Source organism: Perca fluviatilis, chromosome 2, assembly GCF_010015445.1.
Source record: "Perca fluviatilis chromosome 2, GENO_Pfluv_1.0, whole genome shotgun sequence".
In the NCBI taxonomy this organism is placed as follows: domain Eukaryota; kingdom Metazoa; phylum Chordata; class Actinopteri; order Perciformes; family Percidae; genus Perca; species Perca fluviatilis.
Genome location: NC_053113.1, coordinates 10184039 through 10203675, shown reverse-complemented (window position 1 = coordinate 10203675; position 19637 = coordinate 10184039). Strand labels below are relative to the sequence as shown.

General features: G+C 41.7%; 1 protein-coding gene across 2 annotated transcripts; it reads left to right on the top strand.

Annotated features, from left to right (window-relative positions):
* The first annotated feature begins 2091 nt into the window (after positions 1-2091).
* On the top strand, positions 2092-19143 carry LOC120574297 (scavenger receptor cysteine-rich type 1 protein M130-like). Of its 2 annotated transcripts, none has more exons than XM_039824601.1 (12): positions 2092-2348; positions 7028-7057; positions 7357-7653; positions 8459-8767; positions 8858-9163; positions 10682-10990; positions 12896-13180; positions 14410-14715; positions 14792-15109; positions 16567-16896; positions 17194-17526; positions 17990-19143. In XM_039824601.1, exons 1-12 carry the CDS (start codon positions 2306-2308, stop codon positions 18052-18054), a joined length of 2931 nt encoding a protein of 976 aa, XP_039680535.1. In that variant the 5' UTR covers positions 2092-2305; the 3' UTR covers positions 18055-19143. The 2 variants fall into 2 exon arrangements, with proteins under 2 accessions (XP_039680535.1, XP_039680534.1); XM_039824600.1 differs by having other exon boundaries at positions 17194-17654.
* The last annotated feature ends 494 nt before the right edge of the window (positions 19144-19637 follow it).

Below are 19637 nucleotides of genomic sequence, written 5' to 3'. Positions count from 1 at the left end.
GGCTCTTGTATGGAGTTTTTTTTTTTTTATTGAAAATGATTTCAATTTAACAATATATTAACGTTTTGAAGTACTTAAATATATAATAAGTAAACCTAAGTCATACATATACACACATAACTACAATAATTTAACAAACATCAGTTACACTTTATTTATTAACAAGTAACAACTACATAAATGTTGTTGAGTTGGTATGCCAACCAGCTTCAAACTTTAGCAGTTCTTTTGTAGACAAATTACCATATTTACCTTCTTTGGCAAGATAGGACACCTCTCCTGACTTTTGGCATGTCCTGCACAGGAGAAAACTCTTTCAGATTGTGTCCAAGAGGCCTGTACACACCTAGGTATGAGTTTGAAAGGGCAGACAATTTTGGGGAGGCTGTCCCGCCTCCCCCACCACCAGGCTACAGGGTCTTGTCCTGAACGATAGACTAGCAGAGCAAGTGTAATATGTTTACTAGTGATCCTGTGCAGTGAATGGTTAATATGCTTTTACGTCCGTTTTGGTGAGCCCAGAGGGAAAATATGGCATTTTAAAAGTAGCTTACATTTACGCTAGCTAGCTAACGGTAGACTACAGAGAAAGTGTGATATTTTTACGACCGTTTCGGAGCGTGTACAAAAAGCCGTCTATCAGCAGTGATTGTAGAGTGTCGGAGAATAGCGCGGACACGCTCTTCACACCGCGAGTGGGCACCTGCGCCACTCTGCGGAAAAGGGAGAAAAAAAAAATTTCTGCCGCTGTCCGGAGCGCCAGAGGGAAAATATTTCAGTCGGAACCAAAATGAGGAACCGAAATTTGCGTTCTAATCCGGTCCGAATACTACCGTTTGCGTAGGAACGGTACCCAACCCTATTCATAAGCTGTTCACATCTACCTATAGCACCCCTTTTGCAATCGCGCTCTATTGATTTTTAATGTACAACAAGATGCAAACAGCAAAGTAAAGGGAGTATTGCAAGTGTATTTTTCACTGTTTTTATCTATCTCAGACAGGTCTGTGCCTTCCGTTAGCAACAACGCATCCATGACGGCTAGTGGCCTAATGGTTACCATTAGACGCACCCAAATAATGATGCTAATATGCGAGGAAACTGGTTCTGGGTTTTGTTCTATATATTAATAATATTTTGTAGCAAAGTTATAAGTTGACTATTTTAATTGCATGATTATTTCACTTACTTTTCATTACTAGCCTACACTTCTTATCGCCCTCGTACATAGAGCTCACAATCGATCATACCCCAAAAACTTCAACAGCTTGGCCTACCTTATCAGCTGTCTCGATTGTGTCACCATAATCCAAAAACTTTTAGACCGTTCTTTAGTCCTCCAGACGTGTTTTTTATGCAAACGGGCTAATGAGACAAGTCTGTAGCTAGCTTACAGCATAAACAAAGTGAAACTTATGGCTATTGCATCTTCTTGAGCTGTCACTGATTGAAACACAGGAAGTTCTCAAAAACACTATTAAGTCTGTGAACATAAAACATCACAAAATTCGCGTTCATTCAACGGACCTAATATTTGTAGTTGCCTTACAAAAAGAAAAAAGCTGATAGTCTTAATTAGCTTTGTAGCAACTCATTTGGCAATGGCTTGAATGTAACGGACGTTCATTAATAACAAAAAGTTACATACTAAAGCTTTAATATTTCAGTGATCATACTGCACAGGATGTGGTTTAGATATTGCCGGAATAAGAAGAATCTCCACTTCTGTGTCCTTTTTTTAAATTGTGAGATCATTGTGCTCACACAGCGAATTAGGAATCAGGGAAGAGAACTTGAGACACTCGTCATCCGCTGTCGTATGTGTAGTGCCGGTTTGACCACAAGAAAATATTGATATGGCACACATGGGGATCAGGTTATATGCAAATACATGCAAATACGTATAAGTCAAATTTAGAAAATGCCCTTAGACCTGACAATGTGAACATCATCCAACCACTAACAGATGCATTTAAAACTGATTCATTCGATAGTAAGTTATTATTTTGTGTCTTTAAAATCAACCATAAAATCCACCAGTAATTTTTAAAAAAAAAAAAAAGGGTACCCCCCTTTTCCCCCCCCCCTGATCCATTCTGGTAAGGCTACTTGGAACAATCAGTCCAGAGTAGTTTGATTCTCCCTGAAACAAGTTGAAACATGTTGGCAAACTGAGAACCCACACAAAACCTGATGAGGAACTAAGAGAGGAAACTGCACATCCAAAGGGGGGCTGAAAGACACATATAAGATCAAGAGACAGTACGTGAAGACGATAGAGTGGCAGGCGACACACCAACTGGACATGGCTCGTGTACTGGTGCTGTTCATGTTGCTCTGGAGCTCAGGTAGGACTTCAACCTGTTTAACTACAGTACAGCTGCCCACAAAACACAAGTCTGGATTGTTGTTGTTTTTATGTGCTTTTTCTATATACTTTGATTAGTTAACGGTCAATTGTTTCTGGATGTTTGAGTTGAGGACAGCTCCGCTTGTTATCGTACGTGGGGAGTGACGCAAGCATGGCGACGGTCTTTATAGCTTTAAAATCAGAAAACAAATGCACCAAAAAAAGTATGAACTAAATAATAAATCTATTGTAAACAAGTCTCCCGAAGAGAAACGGGTATCTCTCTCTCTCCCCCGCCTCTGCCTGCTGCGCTGTGGACTTGTGTTTGTGTGTGTGTGTGTGTGTGTGTGAGTGTGTGTGTGAGACGGCCAGCCAGCAAGGTTGTCAAAAGGTAGTTAACAATAGGTTCCCGTTAATCTTATGATGGACATGTGTTGTGATATTTAAACAAACAGTCAATGGCGAAATAAAAGCCTCTTATTTATGAGAGCGGTCTGAGAGACCTGCAGCTTACAGCGGGGTCTCTGAGCATGATGGGCCGAGCAACTAGATAGCGGCCCCGGCAGGCACTGGCTGGCTGTCGCGTCACTTTATGGAGCTTTTCAACTCTGAAAACTTTGAAGCAAATTGTCAATTCTGCATCGATTCCGCGAGACTGCCTATGTTCGAAATCTAAACAGTTCATTTCTTGCCTAAAACATTGTCAGAAGTGAATTTAATGATGAATAAGATGGCGGAAATTGTTGAAATTGTCCTGTTGTTGGTCTGTCCGTACCGGAAACCCGACTCTCGTTGACTCCTTCTGCTGAAAAGGGAACAGCGAAAAGACCTTGCCCTGAAGTAGGAGCTGAAAGAGTTAGAGGAACTTAAAAATCCCCAAATTGGTCCAGTCGGAACACGAGAAAAAAGGGTTCTAGGAATGTTAGGTTCTAGGAACTGTAAAAATCCCTCGGGTCGGAAAGTGGCTATTGTGCTCACACAGCGAATTAGGAATCAGGGAAGAGAACTTGTGACACTCGTCATCTATCTCTGTGTATAATTGGTGCCAGTTTGAGAGATTTTAAGAATTTCAATAAGCGAACCTTAGACCTTCCTGCTTTAGGGCCAAATGATCTCTTTACACATTGCTCTAGGAGATATTTGGGCCTCACTATACAGAAAGCTGAGTTTGTTCTGAAAATGTTGATATGACACACATGGGGATCAGGTTATATGCAAATACGAATAATATATCAAATCGAGAAAATGCCCTTAGACCTGACAATGTGAACATCATCCAGACACTAACAGATACATTTAAATCTGATTCATTCGATAGTAAGATATTATTTTGTGTCTGAAATCCACAAGCCATTTTCATATTATATAGAGGGACTAGCAGCAATTGCAGCATCCTGATCCATTCTGGTAAGACTACTTGGAACAATCAGTCCAGAGTAGTTTGATTCTCCCTGAAAGAAGTTTGCTTTTATTTTCAAAGAATTATGCACACAAAAAATTCTCAACCTTTTTTTTAAATATTCACTGTCTCCCGCAACAAAAATGTGCAACTATTTGACAAATGCTTTGCAAAAGAAAAGGCATTTTGAGCCAAGCAATCCGCCCCAAAAAAAAGGCTGCAAAAACATGGAGGGACGCGTTATTATGGAACCCATGTAACTTGTAGGAAAGGGTTTCCTAGAAGCATAGAGCTTGTCAATCTGTGTGGGAACATAATGTATATATTTATATAGGTGTAGTAATAGTTTCCAATTTTTCAAACATGTCTGAAGTAATGAAGATCTAAATAGGATTGAAATGTTGTCAATAAAATTTTGTTGCTTGGAGAATGTGTGCAGGCGTTACCTGCTTTCTGACTGTGATGTGCTGATGACTCACCTTTACCATAGAGACCTAAGCCAAACACAGACACATACAAATACTAGTTTGGTATTGCCCCCTGGTGGTTAAAGCTAGAAAGACTAAATGTTGACCCTGATAAAATATTCAACATAATATAGGCCTATATATATAATTCCCTTGCAAGCACAAGTGTCTCTTTTGCTACTAGTTTATTCGAAACGTCTCTCTAAATCCACCGTGAAAACTAAACACAAAGTATAACGAAATCACACATACACATACACAGCCCCGAATTTTTTGAGTGTAGCCCCGGATGTATTTTGAAAAGTTAATTGACAAATATGAAACCGGACAATAGCCTATATAAACAACCAAAATCATAAGTTGCCTTATTTCATTGTGCTTTGGCTTTGCACATGCTGCATATGGTTCAGACTCAAACACACGGAGCTCTGAAGCAGACCTGTGTGTCACTTAGTGTCCACTCTCGCTGTAAAAATAGAGATGAGCAGCGCGCCTTCCCTGGTCTGTGCAGCTTCAGGTTTATTTATAATGGACGCGCTCTGCTGTGGGGATTTCACTTCCGTGTATTTCTGCCATACTTTAGGTTTTCCACCTCTGACGTAGAGCCAATCCAATCCAATCCAATCCAATCCACTTTATTTATATAGCACGATTTTAACAAACAAGGTTTCCAAAGTGCTGCACAAAAGGTAAAACAAAGTAAATAGATAACACAATAAAAGCAGAGGTACCCACTATAAAATAAATGCAATAAAAAACAATTTAAATTGAATTAAATAAGTAAACATCAATTAAAATATGCAAATATGCACAGAAAATCAACATTCTACCTGGTGTTAAAAGCCAGAGAAAAGAGGTGGGTTTTAAGAAGAGTTTTAAAATTAGACAGAGAGGAGGCCTGTCTAATGTGCAGAGGCAGTCCATTCCAAAGTTTTGGAGCTGCAACGGCAAACGCTCGATCCCCTCTGAGCTTGAGCCTAGCTTTAGGCACCATCAGGAGCAGCTGGTCAGCTGACCTGAGAGATCGGCTAGGGGTGTAGGGGTGCAGCAGCTCAGAGAGGTAAGGTAGGGCAAGGCCATTCAAGGCTTTAAAAACAAATAAAAGAAGCCACTTCCTTAAACGTTCGCTCATTCAGAGACCAGAGTCTCTGTCAGAAGGTCTGAGACCTATGCACATTTAAGGAGGTTACTTATTCAACAAAAGATGCAAAAGAGGAGGAAATAGTAAATGATACCTATAGGCTACATGTGTGCTGACTCAGATATAATTAGAAAAGCCGATCTAACGGAGAATAAATACATGAAAACAATACAGAATGACCGACAGCCTTACTACCATATATTCCATTATGTTTTTATATTTGGATTGTAATTTATGTTTCCCTTTACATAAAGATATTCGCAGCATATATTGATTCAGAAAAAGTTATAAATAGGTGCATAGAAATTCACCAGAATGCAGGAAATGAGGAGTTCAATGCTCAAAATGTCTGGGGGTCGACCCAGACACCCCATATCATAAGTCACCAAACAAATCTGGAAACAAAACCTTGGCCTTTGGGTTGCCAGGCCAGTTATGATAAGGCCAAATGTTGGTACCACCTAAATAACATCTACAAACTGGGCAACTAAAATGAGCATACACTGGTTATGAACAAGCTGGGCAAGCCAATCGATGTCTTTCATTGCATTCTGTTTATTTAAATGGGTCCGGGCTAAGCCCCGAATCTACTCAAGTCCTAGAAACGCTCCTGGATATTAGCGTCCTACTCAAAAAATAAAACATTCACCAAAGTAAAATATAGAAAAACAAAACATACCTCGTTGGCTGCATGCTACGAAGAAGGGAATAGTCTTCAGGGTTCTCTTTAATCACTGACATTAGATTAAAGTCTATTTTATTACCATTGTCAAACTTTCACAGGAGCATAAATAGGTTGTGCTTGCTGCTAGCTTGCTGTTGTTTGTTGTGGGTCTCTCACATGCATCCCAAAGAGCCTTTCGCGGAGACTTTAAAATAAAACTACTTTGACTCTTACCAAAGAAAAGCAATTTAAATACATTTTCAATTATACCAATAGTTGTTAACCTTATTTGTTATTATTCCTTACAGTTGATTTATAGAATAGCTGGCTTTATACCTCATGTGGTTGATGGTAGAAGTACCCAAAAGATGTTTCAACCTTTTTAAAATTCTGTTTTTAAATTTCATATTTTTTAGGAACAAAATCTTAAACACAGCATAATGCAATTCTGAAATATTTAATCATCTTTACTTTATAATTACACCTTAATGATATCGGCTAGAGTTTATATTAATTCTAAATTATCTTTTATTTAAGTTAAACTTGCAATCATTTATTTCTTTTCTACTAGGAGTATCAGAACATTATATAAACAAAACATCTGACATTTTAGCTTATAAAGTTGTTATAGGAAAAGCTTTAGCTAACAGTTTCATATTTAGATCCAAGAAAAAGATTTCAAATACAAAATGGAGTATTTTTTGCAGCATTGCTACTTTAAGGATCTAAATACAAACCCCCTACTCACCCAGAAAATTATCATATTGTGATACAGATTGTGTGAGCAGCTCATAGCGACTGACAATTACGTTTCTTGTTAGCCGTAAAACTCTCGTGGCTGTAGTAATTATCGCAAGAGCAGGTTTTAAACAGTCAGTTTGTGGTTCGATGGCTTGTTTGAATAATAACTGTAGAAACTGTAAAGGATGTTTCTACTGTAACCTTTCTGCCTGACCTGGCCAGAGCAGGACAAATTTTTCATTTATTTTATGTTTTTTTTTTTTAGGATTCCCAGGTTTCCAGACAAAGAAAAAAGGTAAAACAGAGAATATAGATATGTGAAGAATTACTCAGGAGATTATTTAACTAATTACTCTCTTGTTGCAAAGAAACTCCTGCACAGTGTCTGACTTGCAAAGATACATTTAAAAAGGTTTTAGATCTAGGTTTAGTACCGAAATGTCACCAGTTATTAAAGTTATCTTTGCAAGTTAGACATTGTGCGGGAGTCTCTTTTAAACCTTTGAACTACTCGTCCCTCTCCTACACACCTGTCTCATGTAAGACATGTGTGAAATATTTCTCTGTAATAATTACTCTCTCACCTGTGTTCAGATATTGATGATATCCGGTTGTTGGGAGGATCCAGCCGCTGTTCTGGTGTGCTACAGGTGAAGCGCCAGGGAGTGTGGAAAGAAGTGGATGATAATTACTGGGACCTGAAGTTAGCAGACGTAGTTTGCAGACATCTGGACTGTGGTTCTGTGATTCAAGCTTTATCAAAAATACATTCATACTCAGACCCTTATAGCAGCATCACACCTTCCTGTCTTGAGTCTAGATCTAGACTGAAGAAATGTTTAACAAAAAGGTCCATGCTTCAGGCTACCAGTTTGGAGATCATCTGCTCAGGTAACAACAATCAGTAACACAAAAACACAAATTCCAAAGCAAGCTCAAAAGTAGGTTTGTAGCTGGAGGCTCATGGCTTCAAACCTTCCAAGATATTCCTCTTACATCAGCCACTAGAAGGGGACTGTCACTGAACTGGCTGGTAACAACGCATTATGTAATACAATTTCAAAATGTAATGCATTTATACTTCATTATGTAATAACACTGGCATTATGTAATATGTTGCCACATTTAGTAATAAAACCCTGCTACAGAGTCAAATAAGCAGTAGTTGGTAGTTCAGTTTACCTGATAAAGGGGACTCTGAGCTGGGTACAGGGCACCCGAGTTGCTGGTCATTTTGGCGGACATTAGAATTAAGTTTAGACGACAAAAAGTGGGTGTCATGCGGCAACAACAGTTAAGTTTAGGCACCAAAATAACTCAGTCGGACAACTCATAATTGAAAGCTTTATTATAACAGCAGAATATTGTGTTTAGCATCCAGACTCCGACCTCATCACTCCTCGAAGATTGGGTTCACGTGAGATATTGGGGATAAAGTAGCTTTCCTCAGGCTGGAGCCTGCAGGTGGATGCTTGAGTGGTGGTGGGCTTTGCAGTCCCACTGACGAGCAGCTTAAATATAAAAAATAAAATAGAAAAAACTTCAACTTAGAGTGCTCACCGTTTTATTGCTGTTAGTCTTCATTGTATTGTAATGTGTCTTTGTTATTTTGCCATGCCATATACTTTTACACACTTTCAATTCTCTGTCTGCATACTTTTCTGGCTTTCTCTGTCCGCCTGTCTCTCTTCTCCAGACTCTGTCAGGCTGGTGAATGGGACTAGTCTGTGTTCAGGCAGACTGGAGGTGAAGTCTAACCAGTCTACCCAGTCGTGGTCCTCAGTGTGTGAAGATGACTTTGACCTACAGGATGCAGAGGTGGTCTGCAGGGAGCTTCACTGTGGGTCTCCTTCAGTCCTCCAGGGGGCGCTCTATGGAGACATGGAGGATCCAGTGTGGACCAAAGAGTTCCAGTGTAGAGGCCATGAGTCTGCTCTGCTGGACTGTGACAGCTCAGATAGAAACACCTGCTCTTCTGGCAAAGCTGTTGGACTCACCTGTTCAGGTAGAGTAGAGGAGCTGTAGCTTTGATTTGAATTTCTATTTTAATAAATGTGGTATGACCTATTTTTACATATTACTCTTGTCTGTTCAGAGCCCGATCATTTCCAGTTGGTGAGAGGATCCAGTCGCTGTGCTGGTGAACTGGAGATGAAGATAGAGGGAGAGTGGCTTGTTGTGGATGTTGATGATCATTCTGCCTGGAATCTAAAGGCAGCAGATGTAGTGTGTAGACATCTTGACTGTGGTTCTGCTGTTTCAACAGGGTGGAAAAAGATGAATTACTACGCAGTAATATGGATGATTAGATCAACTTGCCTTCAATCCAAGTCTGCAGTTAGGGAGTGTATATTAACAAAGTATTCCCTTTCCCTTTCCAACCTGGAGATCATCTGCTCAGGTAACACTACACCAGGCAATACTTCAGCTAAAACTGTAATCTCAGTCTTTTCGCTTGCATTTCAACCCGGTCTCACGGCAGTTCGTGTAAATGTCCACGTTATTCTTAATCTATTGATACGTGTTCACGGAGACGTTTTTCTCGTTTTTTACGTGTAAATGTCACATTATTTTTTACGTGTAAATGTCACATTATTTTTTACGTGCAAATATCACATTATTTTCTCGGGGAAAGGACGCCGGGAGGCGGCCGAAAAGGACGCTCCATAAGCCGGGAGGCGCCCGGGAGGTGCCCGCGAGACGGCCCGTGAGACAGCCCGCAAGGCGGCCCACTGGGGACGCCCCACAATAACGGGATGGCGGAGGTTGGGTTTAGGAAAGAACTTACGGGGAAAGGGCGCCTTAAACGCCGGGAGACGCGTCACAGTAACACGCGGGACAAAACGCCACACGCAGGGACGCCATCCCGGGAAACAAAGCGCCGCAAACGGGACGCGATCCCCGCTCGCCCGGGTGAAAGTCCCGTGTTGTTTGACCCATCCACCACCCCGACCAACCTCCCTATGCGGATTTTCGGCTTTTTATATTACTCCCTACAATTTCGTGCTGTGGCCACAAAATATGCTTCCCATTGAAATACATTACTTCACATTTTCGTGTTGTCCACCACGTAGAAAACAACAAAAATGTCTCCGTGAACACGTATCAATAGATTCAAATAACGTCACAAAGTACGTCCAAACGAGGTACCATCCAAGCTACAGTAGATCCAGGAGAAGTCATTAAGAATGAGAGCTTAGTTTTACATTCCATCTGACAGCGCCACATGGTTGCAGGTGCATGCAGAAATGCATAAGTTTATGGGAAATGAAAAGGCAACATTGATTAAGTTATCTTATTCAGCCAGCAATGTGGAACTACGGCTGTATGTACCAGACTCAGAATTAAGTCAGCTGAATCAGATTTGGCTGTTCAGTATGAATATGAAAGCGCTGTGTTTTATGACACACCCATCCACCCTAACCTTTTCCCTTAGCAGTCCACAGCGCTTTGATACAGCAGTAGTGTATGTGTTACCTACAGCTGTATGGTTCATGAGCGGCCTGACATGCTTTACATTTTATGTTATGGTTGGGCGACATAAGGCCCCGATCAGACAGAGCGCATTTTATCAGCCTTGGGCGGCTTTTTCAGAAAAGTGAATGGTTTTGCTCGCTGCTTTTCCGTTGCTGAGCGCCTCATATTTTTCTGCTCTATGCGCCTTGCATTTTTGCAGGAGTGCCCTGAATGCCTTCAGATGAAAAAAATTAAACTCAGAGAGAAAAAGTGTCCAAAGCCAGAGATTTGGTGGTTGCCTAGCAATAATAACTAAAACACGCAATTGGCAGCGCTATTGTATTGTAAGGCGTTAGTGTTATTTTGCAATGCCATACTTTTATACACTTTCATTCTCTGTCTGCATGATTTTCTGTCTTTCTTTCTCTTTCTTTCTCTGTCTATCGCTCTCTCTCTTCTCCAGACTCTATCAGGCTGGTGAATGGGACTAGTCTGTGTTCAGGCAGACTGGAGGTGAAGTCTACCCAGTCTACCCAGTTGTGGTCCTCAGTGTGTGAAGATGACTTTGACCTGCAGGATGCAAAGGTGGTCTGCTCCGAACTTGGCTGTGGGGCTCCTTCAGTCCTCCAGGGGGCGCTCTATGGAGACATGGAGGCTCCAGTGGGGACCAAAGAGTTCCAGTGTAGAGGCCATGAGTCTTATCTGCTGGACTGTGACAGCTCAGATAGAAACACCTGCTCTTCTGGCAAAGCTGCTGGACTCACCTGCTCAGGTAGAAGAAAACCTGTATAAATCAATCTGTGTGAGGTGTGAATGTGTCTCTATGTGACAGCCCTGTGATTGACTGGCATCCCGTCCAGGTGTACGCCGTCTATGTCCCTGCCATTGAGTGGAGCTGTCACATTGCTTTCTGCTTGGATTAAGTCCATTCAGTTTTGTTAGAAGCTGCATCTCTGTTATGACAACTTGACATTAAGCAAGACAACATAAGCGGTCATAAATATGTCATAGCAGGCCTAATTATCAAATTTTAAGTAACTATTTGGTTTTTATGTATTAAAGGTGATCCAAGTGATTTAAGTTATTAAGTAAGTTTTTTAGGCTACAACAGTTTTTGTCACATACAGCCAACATCCCCTCACTATCCGCAAGCTGCCTGTCCCCTGAACACACTGTAAAACAAACGTCTCTGTAGACAGCCAAGGCTCCACAAAGGCCAACAAAAACAAACTGTGCCAACCTGCACCACCAAACATAAACAGTCTTCCAGCCAATAACCCACAGGAAGGATTTGGGAGGGTGGGGGTTGGAGGGCTAGTGCACGGAAGCATTGAAGGGAGGGAGAGGTGAGCTAACTTTGTTTTGTTTGAAAATACTTTAAATGTCAACAGGAAGTGCCGTCACCCAACATCGCTTGTAGCAACTTTAACATTACATTAAACTGCCTTAAGTTGTTGTTTTTTACATTGGCTGTGATGATAGCATTATAATCATAGATGTATACACACGTAGATACCACATTGGAGCGATACGTTGACGCTGCCGCCATTTTGGGACGGACATGCCGCGCCTCCTTAGGCAATGTGCGTCTATCCAGGTAGGAGGTTTATCCACAATTAGTCTTAATTTCTCGCTGAATTTCCAAACTATTTTCAAGTGGTTTGCTTTGCTACAAAAGCCAGACACATGATGTTAGGATACTAAATAGAAAAATTAGGCTATTCTAAAATACCTTATTGTACCTTATGTACATATGCAGCTTTAAGCCTTAATATAACTAAACAGGTGAATTATTAATTATTTATAACATTCAACCCCTGTACAGTTGTCATGAAGGGGGAAATTACCTATAGAGGTCAAAACCTTTTTTGTCCCAGGCTGTAAACATGTTTAATTCTGCTGTGAAGTTTGGATTTTTTAACATGGGGTTATTACATTCTATGATTATAATTGTGTCAATTGTGTACAGAGTTTTGGAAAGATAGCTTTAGGCTAACGTTACTTTTCGCTAAAGTAACCACTAACAGACTTTGATACAACACCGGTCCAAAAAACATTAGCTAACAGCAGTTAATTACAGTAAGCTAACGTTAGTTGGACCGGTGTTGTGGTGAAGTCTGTCCCCCCCATCAAAAAGTGTTTCCCCTTCTGTTAAAATGCGTAATGTTAGCGGTTAGGTTTAGGCAGGGGGAAACACATTGATTAGTCTTCAAAGGCCATTTTGACGACAGGGAATACAGTGTAGCCTACAGCAAACCAAGCTTAATAGCTAATGGCAGCTAACTACAGTTAGCGGTTGCTTTAGCAACAAGGGTTAGGGTCCCCCCCCTCCCGAGGGAGAATGGTGAATGATTCAATTTGAATTTTCCGCTGGTCAATCGAAAATTGAGTTGGTGCTTAACGCTTTAGGAATTTTTGGAAAAAGTTAGAATTTTCTTTTTTAAATTTGTTTTCAGTTTTGATGTTTTTTTCTAACTTTTTTTTTTTTAACCGTTCTTTTCTGAAAAAAAGACAATTTGTATAGGGGCCAGAATTTCTTTTCCTTCAGGCATTTTTTTTTTCACTTGACCGACTGGACAAAAAAACGTAATGTTAAAACCTGAATGCTAACACATGAAGGTACATGGTTTCTTTAAGTATGACGTGTTATCAAAGTTGCTGTCTTGTTTGTACCCAGAACCTGGTGTTGTCAGGCTGGTTGGAGGAGCCAGCCGGTGTGATGGCACACTGGAGATGAAACACCAGAACACATGGAAACCAGTGGATGACAGGAGCCAGAACCTGAGATTAGCAGGCATGGTGTGTGGAGAGCTGGGCTGTGGCTTTGCTTTTTCAACCAGAAGGCAAAAGCAGATAAGAAGAGAATCTTGGGGAATCACATTGGACTGTAATACATCTTCACTCTTGAAATGTTTTACAGAATTTACATATTCCACTACCACCATAGAGATAACCTGCTCAGGTAACACCATTTATGATAATCTTTCCAGTGTCTCTACCTGTCACACATCTGTTGTTTAAAGGATAGAGAAGTACGTTTGTTACTGGATAGTCTCGCATTGCCAGACTGTGCTCTGGAGTAAGGTCTGGAGACACCACAAATACATTCTGGAATAGTAGAAAACAACTCTCTGGGTTGTTTGCATTTCTTTACACCAATCCCAATCTTCTTGGGTGGCGCTAAACTCCAGATGCTGCTAAATAGTTTCTGTGAGGAACATGTTTTGGTGGAACATTTGCAACCCGCAGAAGAACGGTACACAATATATTAAAGCGCCCATATTATGCTCATTTTCAGGTTCATAATTGTATTTTAAGGTTGTACCAAAATAGGTTTACATGGTTTAATTTTCAAAAAACACCATATTGTTGTTGTACTGCACAGCTCTCTCTCACTGCTGCAGATCCTCTTTTCACCTGGTTTCTGTTTTAGCTACAGAGTGAGACCTCTTTTCATCTTCTTCTTCTGTACTATCTTTGATTGCACTCGCACATGCGCAGTAGCTCAGATGTAGAGCATGTCAGCTAGCTAACTCTAGAGACAGTAAAAGAAAGGCTGTTTCTTCAACTTTGGTCAGTTACAAGGCAGGATTAGCTGGGAGACTTCTAAATGAGGGCGCACATGTAAGTAGTTCTTTGTAGATTATGGTGAACTTGTGTGTGTTGTAGCAGTACTTTGCTATTGAGAACGACGTAGCATGCTAGCGTTAGCCGGCTAACGCTAACGCTACGAGCTAACGGTTGTGGTTAGCCAGCTCATTTCGGACTGTGACGTCACAGTCCGAGGCCGATTTTGAACAGCTCACTAGGAGACTGAAAGCAGGACACATTCAGAAACTGTATCTCACTCAGAACACCATGGATGGATTTTTTTCAAAGTTTGTATGTGTGTGGAAGCACCAGAGACACAAAATAACACCCCAAATCCCAGAAAAAGTGTTTTTTTCATAATATGGGCACTTTAAATGAAGTTAACTGTTCACACAATACAGTAACATCAGCTATTAAAATTAGCTGATACATGGTTAAACCTCATTTTCTCTTACCAATGTATCTCCGTGTGTACTTCATCCACAGCAATCCCACCAATCAGTCCCAAAACGTCCCAGTTAGAGCGTAACGCCGTAAACATATTCCTTGTTAATGAATCTTTAAAATCATTCACTTTGTTCCATTTCTGACACTTTGCAGACTCTCAGACTGTCAGGCTGGTGAATGGGACTAGTCTGTGTTCAGGCAGACTGGAGATAAAGTCTACCCAGTCGTGGTCCTCAGTGTGTGAAGATGACTTTGACCTGCAGGATGCAGAGGTGGTCTGCAGGGAGCTTGAATGTGGGGCTCCTTCAGTCCTCCAGGGGGCACTCTATGGAGACATGGAGGCTCCAGTGTGGACCAAACAGTTCCAGTGTAGAGGCCATGAGTCTTCTCTGCTGGACTGTGACAGCTCAGCTAGCAACACCTGCCCTTCTGGCAAAGCTGCCGGACTCACCTGCTCAGGTAGAAGAAGAGCTGTAGTTTTGATTTGCTACACTGGCTGACTTCCTCTACTAATTATTGTTATGTCTCTGCTCAGGTCCAGATTATATCAGGTTGGTGGGAGAGCCCAGCCGCTGTGCTGGTAAACCAGAGATGAAAAACTACGGAGAGTGGAGACGAGTGGTTGCCTTGGATTTCAAATGGAACCGGATGTCTGCAGATGCAGTTTGTCGAAAACTGGACTGTGGTTCTGCTGTTCCAATGAGTTTTTATTACATTGGAGGATATAGTGGATCTTCAGCCTATCCTGTGTGGTTGATCAACTCGTCCTGTGTTCAGTCTAAATCTGCAGTGAAGGAATGTGTGACAACTGACAATACGTACAGCTCTATTATCCTGGAAATTACCTGCTCAGGTAACACCATTTATGACTTCTATGATAAAGGTGGTTACATTGCTTTGCTTGGCCTGTTGCCATCGCAACCTGGACCTAGATCAGGCTGTTCTCATGAACCATTCGTACATATAGTTATGCGAAAAGTAATGCACTGTAATTTGTATGTATTTCACATACTCATTGCTGTATGCACCACATTGACTGCTGCTGTATAAGAGTGAAGATCCTCCTAAGGAGGAGGTCGGGGTTAGAGGGTGACAATTTTTCGGGACTCCCGCGGGTCACGGTATTCCCGTGGGAGTCCCACAGTACGGGAGTTAATTTCACTGTTGATAACTTGATAGGGACGGAATAGAGCATAGAACTCAACGGGAGTGGGCGGGATCAGGATGGAGCCGGAGATTAAATTTAAAAAATGACGCTGCAATGCGGTGAGTGTGCCCAAAGATTGCGAGGCATTCCTAGGCTACTTAGTATGTGGAAGGCAGTGATTCTTTTAACCTACCCTAAATCCATAAATCGCCTAGGCCTGCAGGTAGTGCATATATAGTGTAGCCTAAATTTCTGAGGCAACCTCTGTGATTTGACAGCCATTAATGAAACATGCTACAGGGGCGCAATAGATTCTGATAACTTTAGACAACATAGGGAACGAAATGGGAGAGGGAAGCGATTCGGGAGTCTCTCTCTCGGGATTTTGCAGGCAAGGATATTTTGGGGGGGGAGGGGTGGGGGGGAAGTCACGTGATCAGGATATGACGGGAGTATTTTCGTGGGCTTGGGATGGGATGGGAGTGACAATTGATTCCCGTGTCACCCTCTAGTCGGGGATGTTTTGCTCCTAAAACACAGAGCTTTCAAGCCAGGGAGCGATGTTCATGTCTAAGAAGAAGTTAAGGAGAAAACTCAAAACTTTCACCCAGGAAAACAGATATTCATGTCCCGGAATTACTACTTAATGGAACCGGTGCTTTAACCCAAACCACAATTTTATTATAATCCTAACTAGTTGTTTTGGTGTATAAACTTTATACACCTTTTCTTGGCTAAACTCAATTGCAATGGCCGCCTCATGGTGCTCTGTACCTGGTTCACAGTCATCTTTTCTCGGCTAAATTTAACTCTAAAGACCACTAAACTTAATTGTCATGTGACCAGCCGTAATGTGATGGGCCGGCAATTGCCTGATTTCGTAGGATATCATACTAATTGTTGTGCATACGTTTTTTTTACGATATCATAGCGTTGCCCAGATCAATGAGAGCAGGATGAGCAGTTAAGAAAATAGATGAATATTTTAGAATTTAAAGATCCTTCGTCTTTCTTCCTGTCTGGTTCCTGATGTATGAATATTTCACCTGTAGGAGATTGATGTCACTTTGATCAGAAACACGATGGATGACGTGCCATTGATTCAGTTCCTTGGACTCTATTGTCATGGCTTAGTTTAGTTTAATCTCCTATTTCGTTAACAGATTTGCTGGCTCAGCCAAAGATCTCCCCCTCTCCCTCCCCTGACGCGGTCTACAAGGCCAAGCAGCAGAGGCTCCAGGTGCTCATGGGCTCCAACTTCACCATCAGGTGCTCCGTCAGACCACAGTACCCAGGAGGCTCCTTCAAGCTCATCGTCCCCACCCCTGACCCAGCACAGAACTACACCCTGCCAGCTGTCAATCACTCGGCCCACTTCCAGTTCTCTGCTGCAGACTCCACCCACCGAGGGGAGTACCGCTGTGTTTATCACCTCTACGTTTTCTCCGATAACTTCTCTTCTGAGAGCCGGCCGCTCCATCTCACTCTCGCAGGTAATTTTATAGACAATCTAAATCAAATGATTGCATGAAATGCATGCAAATCAATTGAGAAAAAGTTCTGTTACTGGGGAAATATTGCCTTGGTTTCAACATGCTGTTTACTCCAAATCCCTACCCTATCTACAGTAGGTTATGTAACTTCAAGCTGAGCCCCGAATGTTTACAACGTCCGCCCCTGGATGAAACACATTTAACTTTGCTCAGTGTTTATCACTTCAACAAAACAAAGATGCTAGAATTTTAAATTGTTGATATGTGGTCTTCATTTTTCATCCACTGTGTCCACAGATTTGCTGGCTCAGCCAAACATCTCCTTCTCTACCCACATTGACGGGGTTTCTGAGGCCACGCAGCAGGGGTTGCGAGTGCTCATGGACTCTGACTTCACCATCAGCTGCTCCGTCCTGCCACAGTACCCAGGAGGCTCCTTCCAGCTCATCTTCAACACCTCCGACCCAGAACAGAAGACCTACACCCTGCCAGCTGTCAATCACTCGGCCCACTTCCTGTTCTCTGCTGCAGACTCCACCCACCGAGGGGAGTACCGCTGTGTTTATCACCTCAACGTTTTCTCCCATGACTTCTCTTCTGAGAGCGGGCCGCTCCATCTCACTCTTGCAGGTAACTTCACAGACAATCTGAGTCAAACAGGGAAACGTCAAACTGACTTACATCTGGTCATCGGACTGGTTGTCCTGGTGGTGCTGCTGGTGCTCGTGTCCGGTGCTGCCCTGTTTTGCTACTCCAAGGTACTACACACATACACTACACACACTATACACTTATATGTATCAGACTCATGGACATTTCAAATAAAAAGCCTTCCAGTGGCTCATCTCTCGCTTTCCTGGTAGGCTTTTTAATAATAAAAAAAAAACATCTGCAGAAAATGCTGTTTTTCACTCTCATGAAAGCAAACTTTAACATCAATAGGAAAAATAAGTAACGGATATAAAAAAGTAGTAACATTTTAACTGGCCTCCACGCTGCTTTGTACTGTTCACGAACCCTGTGTTGTAAGAGTATTGTATCTTTTTTGGAGAACTAAAAGGTATCTAAGACATTTCCTGTCATGTTTCTCTAGGCCAGCAGAGGGCAGACGCCAAGACGAGAGGACAACATGGAGGTGCGTTACCTCTGTGGTGCTGATGACTTGCTGGGTGAAGAGGCAGGAGGAGCGCAGGGCTCAGAGTAGGATCTCACAGCCAGACGGACGGCTCTGCTCTCAAACAGCCAAATCAGAGCAGTTCAGGTGTGGGATAATATCAGGCATAGCTTTCCTAGAGAAGACCCAGACACACAAACAACTACATTGGCAAACTTTTAAAGCAACACCAAAGATTCTTTTGTACCTTTAAATAATGTTTCCAAAATCGTTTCAGTGGTTCATCAACTCGTAACAGGGTGAACGGCACTTCTGTATCTGCTTTGTTGCCCTCTATCGCAGTGTTTCTCAAATGGGGGTACGTGTAAAATCACCAGCGCTAATACGTCTTTGACTTACAGCTGTCAACCCACCCCCCCTCTCTCTCTCTGATATAGAGGCATCAGAATTACATTTAAACAATTTTATAAGCGGTTGAAAGTTCCTTGTAGTCACCCTAAAAGTCAGACACTTCCATGTTTTGGTACAGGTGTTTTCACACCTGATGTGTACCATACGGGAGTAACGTTACACGTGAACTGTAGGTCTCAAAACCACCTTTTCAGGTGGACTCGGCCACGGTTTGGACCAACTGGGCCTGGGTTCGGTCGCAACGTTTAAACTAATCAAAACAATTTGGACTTTGGGATCAAGTGAAAGTAAAGGAAGATGGTTTCACCATGTATTAGGGCATTCAAAAAAATGTATCAGAATGCAGGAAACAGAGTGGTTCAGAATTTCCTGGGAGAGGATCCACAGATTCGCCCTGCTCAAATATATTAATCAACTTGTAAATCTTAAATTCTTATTAAACTCCTGCACTGATGTTTCACAATAAAAGCCTCCCAGTGGCTCATAAGACACAATCCCTTCCTTTCCTGGTAGGGTTTCAGGTGGAAAGAGATTGTTAAAGTTGCCTTTGTAATTCATTTATATAACTTGTCTGGTCTGTGTTGTATGTTCACATAGTTTAATACTGATATGGACCTGTGTTTCTGAAATAAAGTTGAATTGATATACAGTATCAAAAAGTAAGTGTACAGCTTGTATAACAGTGTACATTTGCTGTCCCCTCAAAATAAATAAAATGGTTTTATTTCAGTTAGTCTAATAGCTGGTTTTGATTTGCATTGAGAGATGATCTTATGAAAAGTACCCCATGCCAATATCTAGGTATGGTGAAGGGTATGTGATGATGTGTGGCTATTTTAATTCCAAAGGCCAAGGGTGCATAGTATCCTGGATATCAGGATGCATAGTATCCTGGATATCAGGATGCATAGTATCCTGGATCCATGAAATAACTGGCCTTTAAAAATAAAAATCTGCCTGCCTCTATGGGAATTTAACATAGGGGTGTACTGACTTTTTTTGCCAGCGGTTTAGACATTAATGGCTGTGTGTTGAGTTATTGAGGGGACAGCACATTTACACGGTTATACAAGCTGTACACTTAATACTTTACATTGTAGCAAAGTGTAATTTCTTCAGTGTTGTCCCATTAAAAGACATAATGAAATATTTACTAAAATGCGAGGGGTGTACTCACTTTTGTGAGATACTGTAGATTATGTTGTGAGAAAAATGT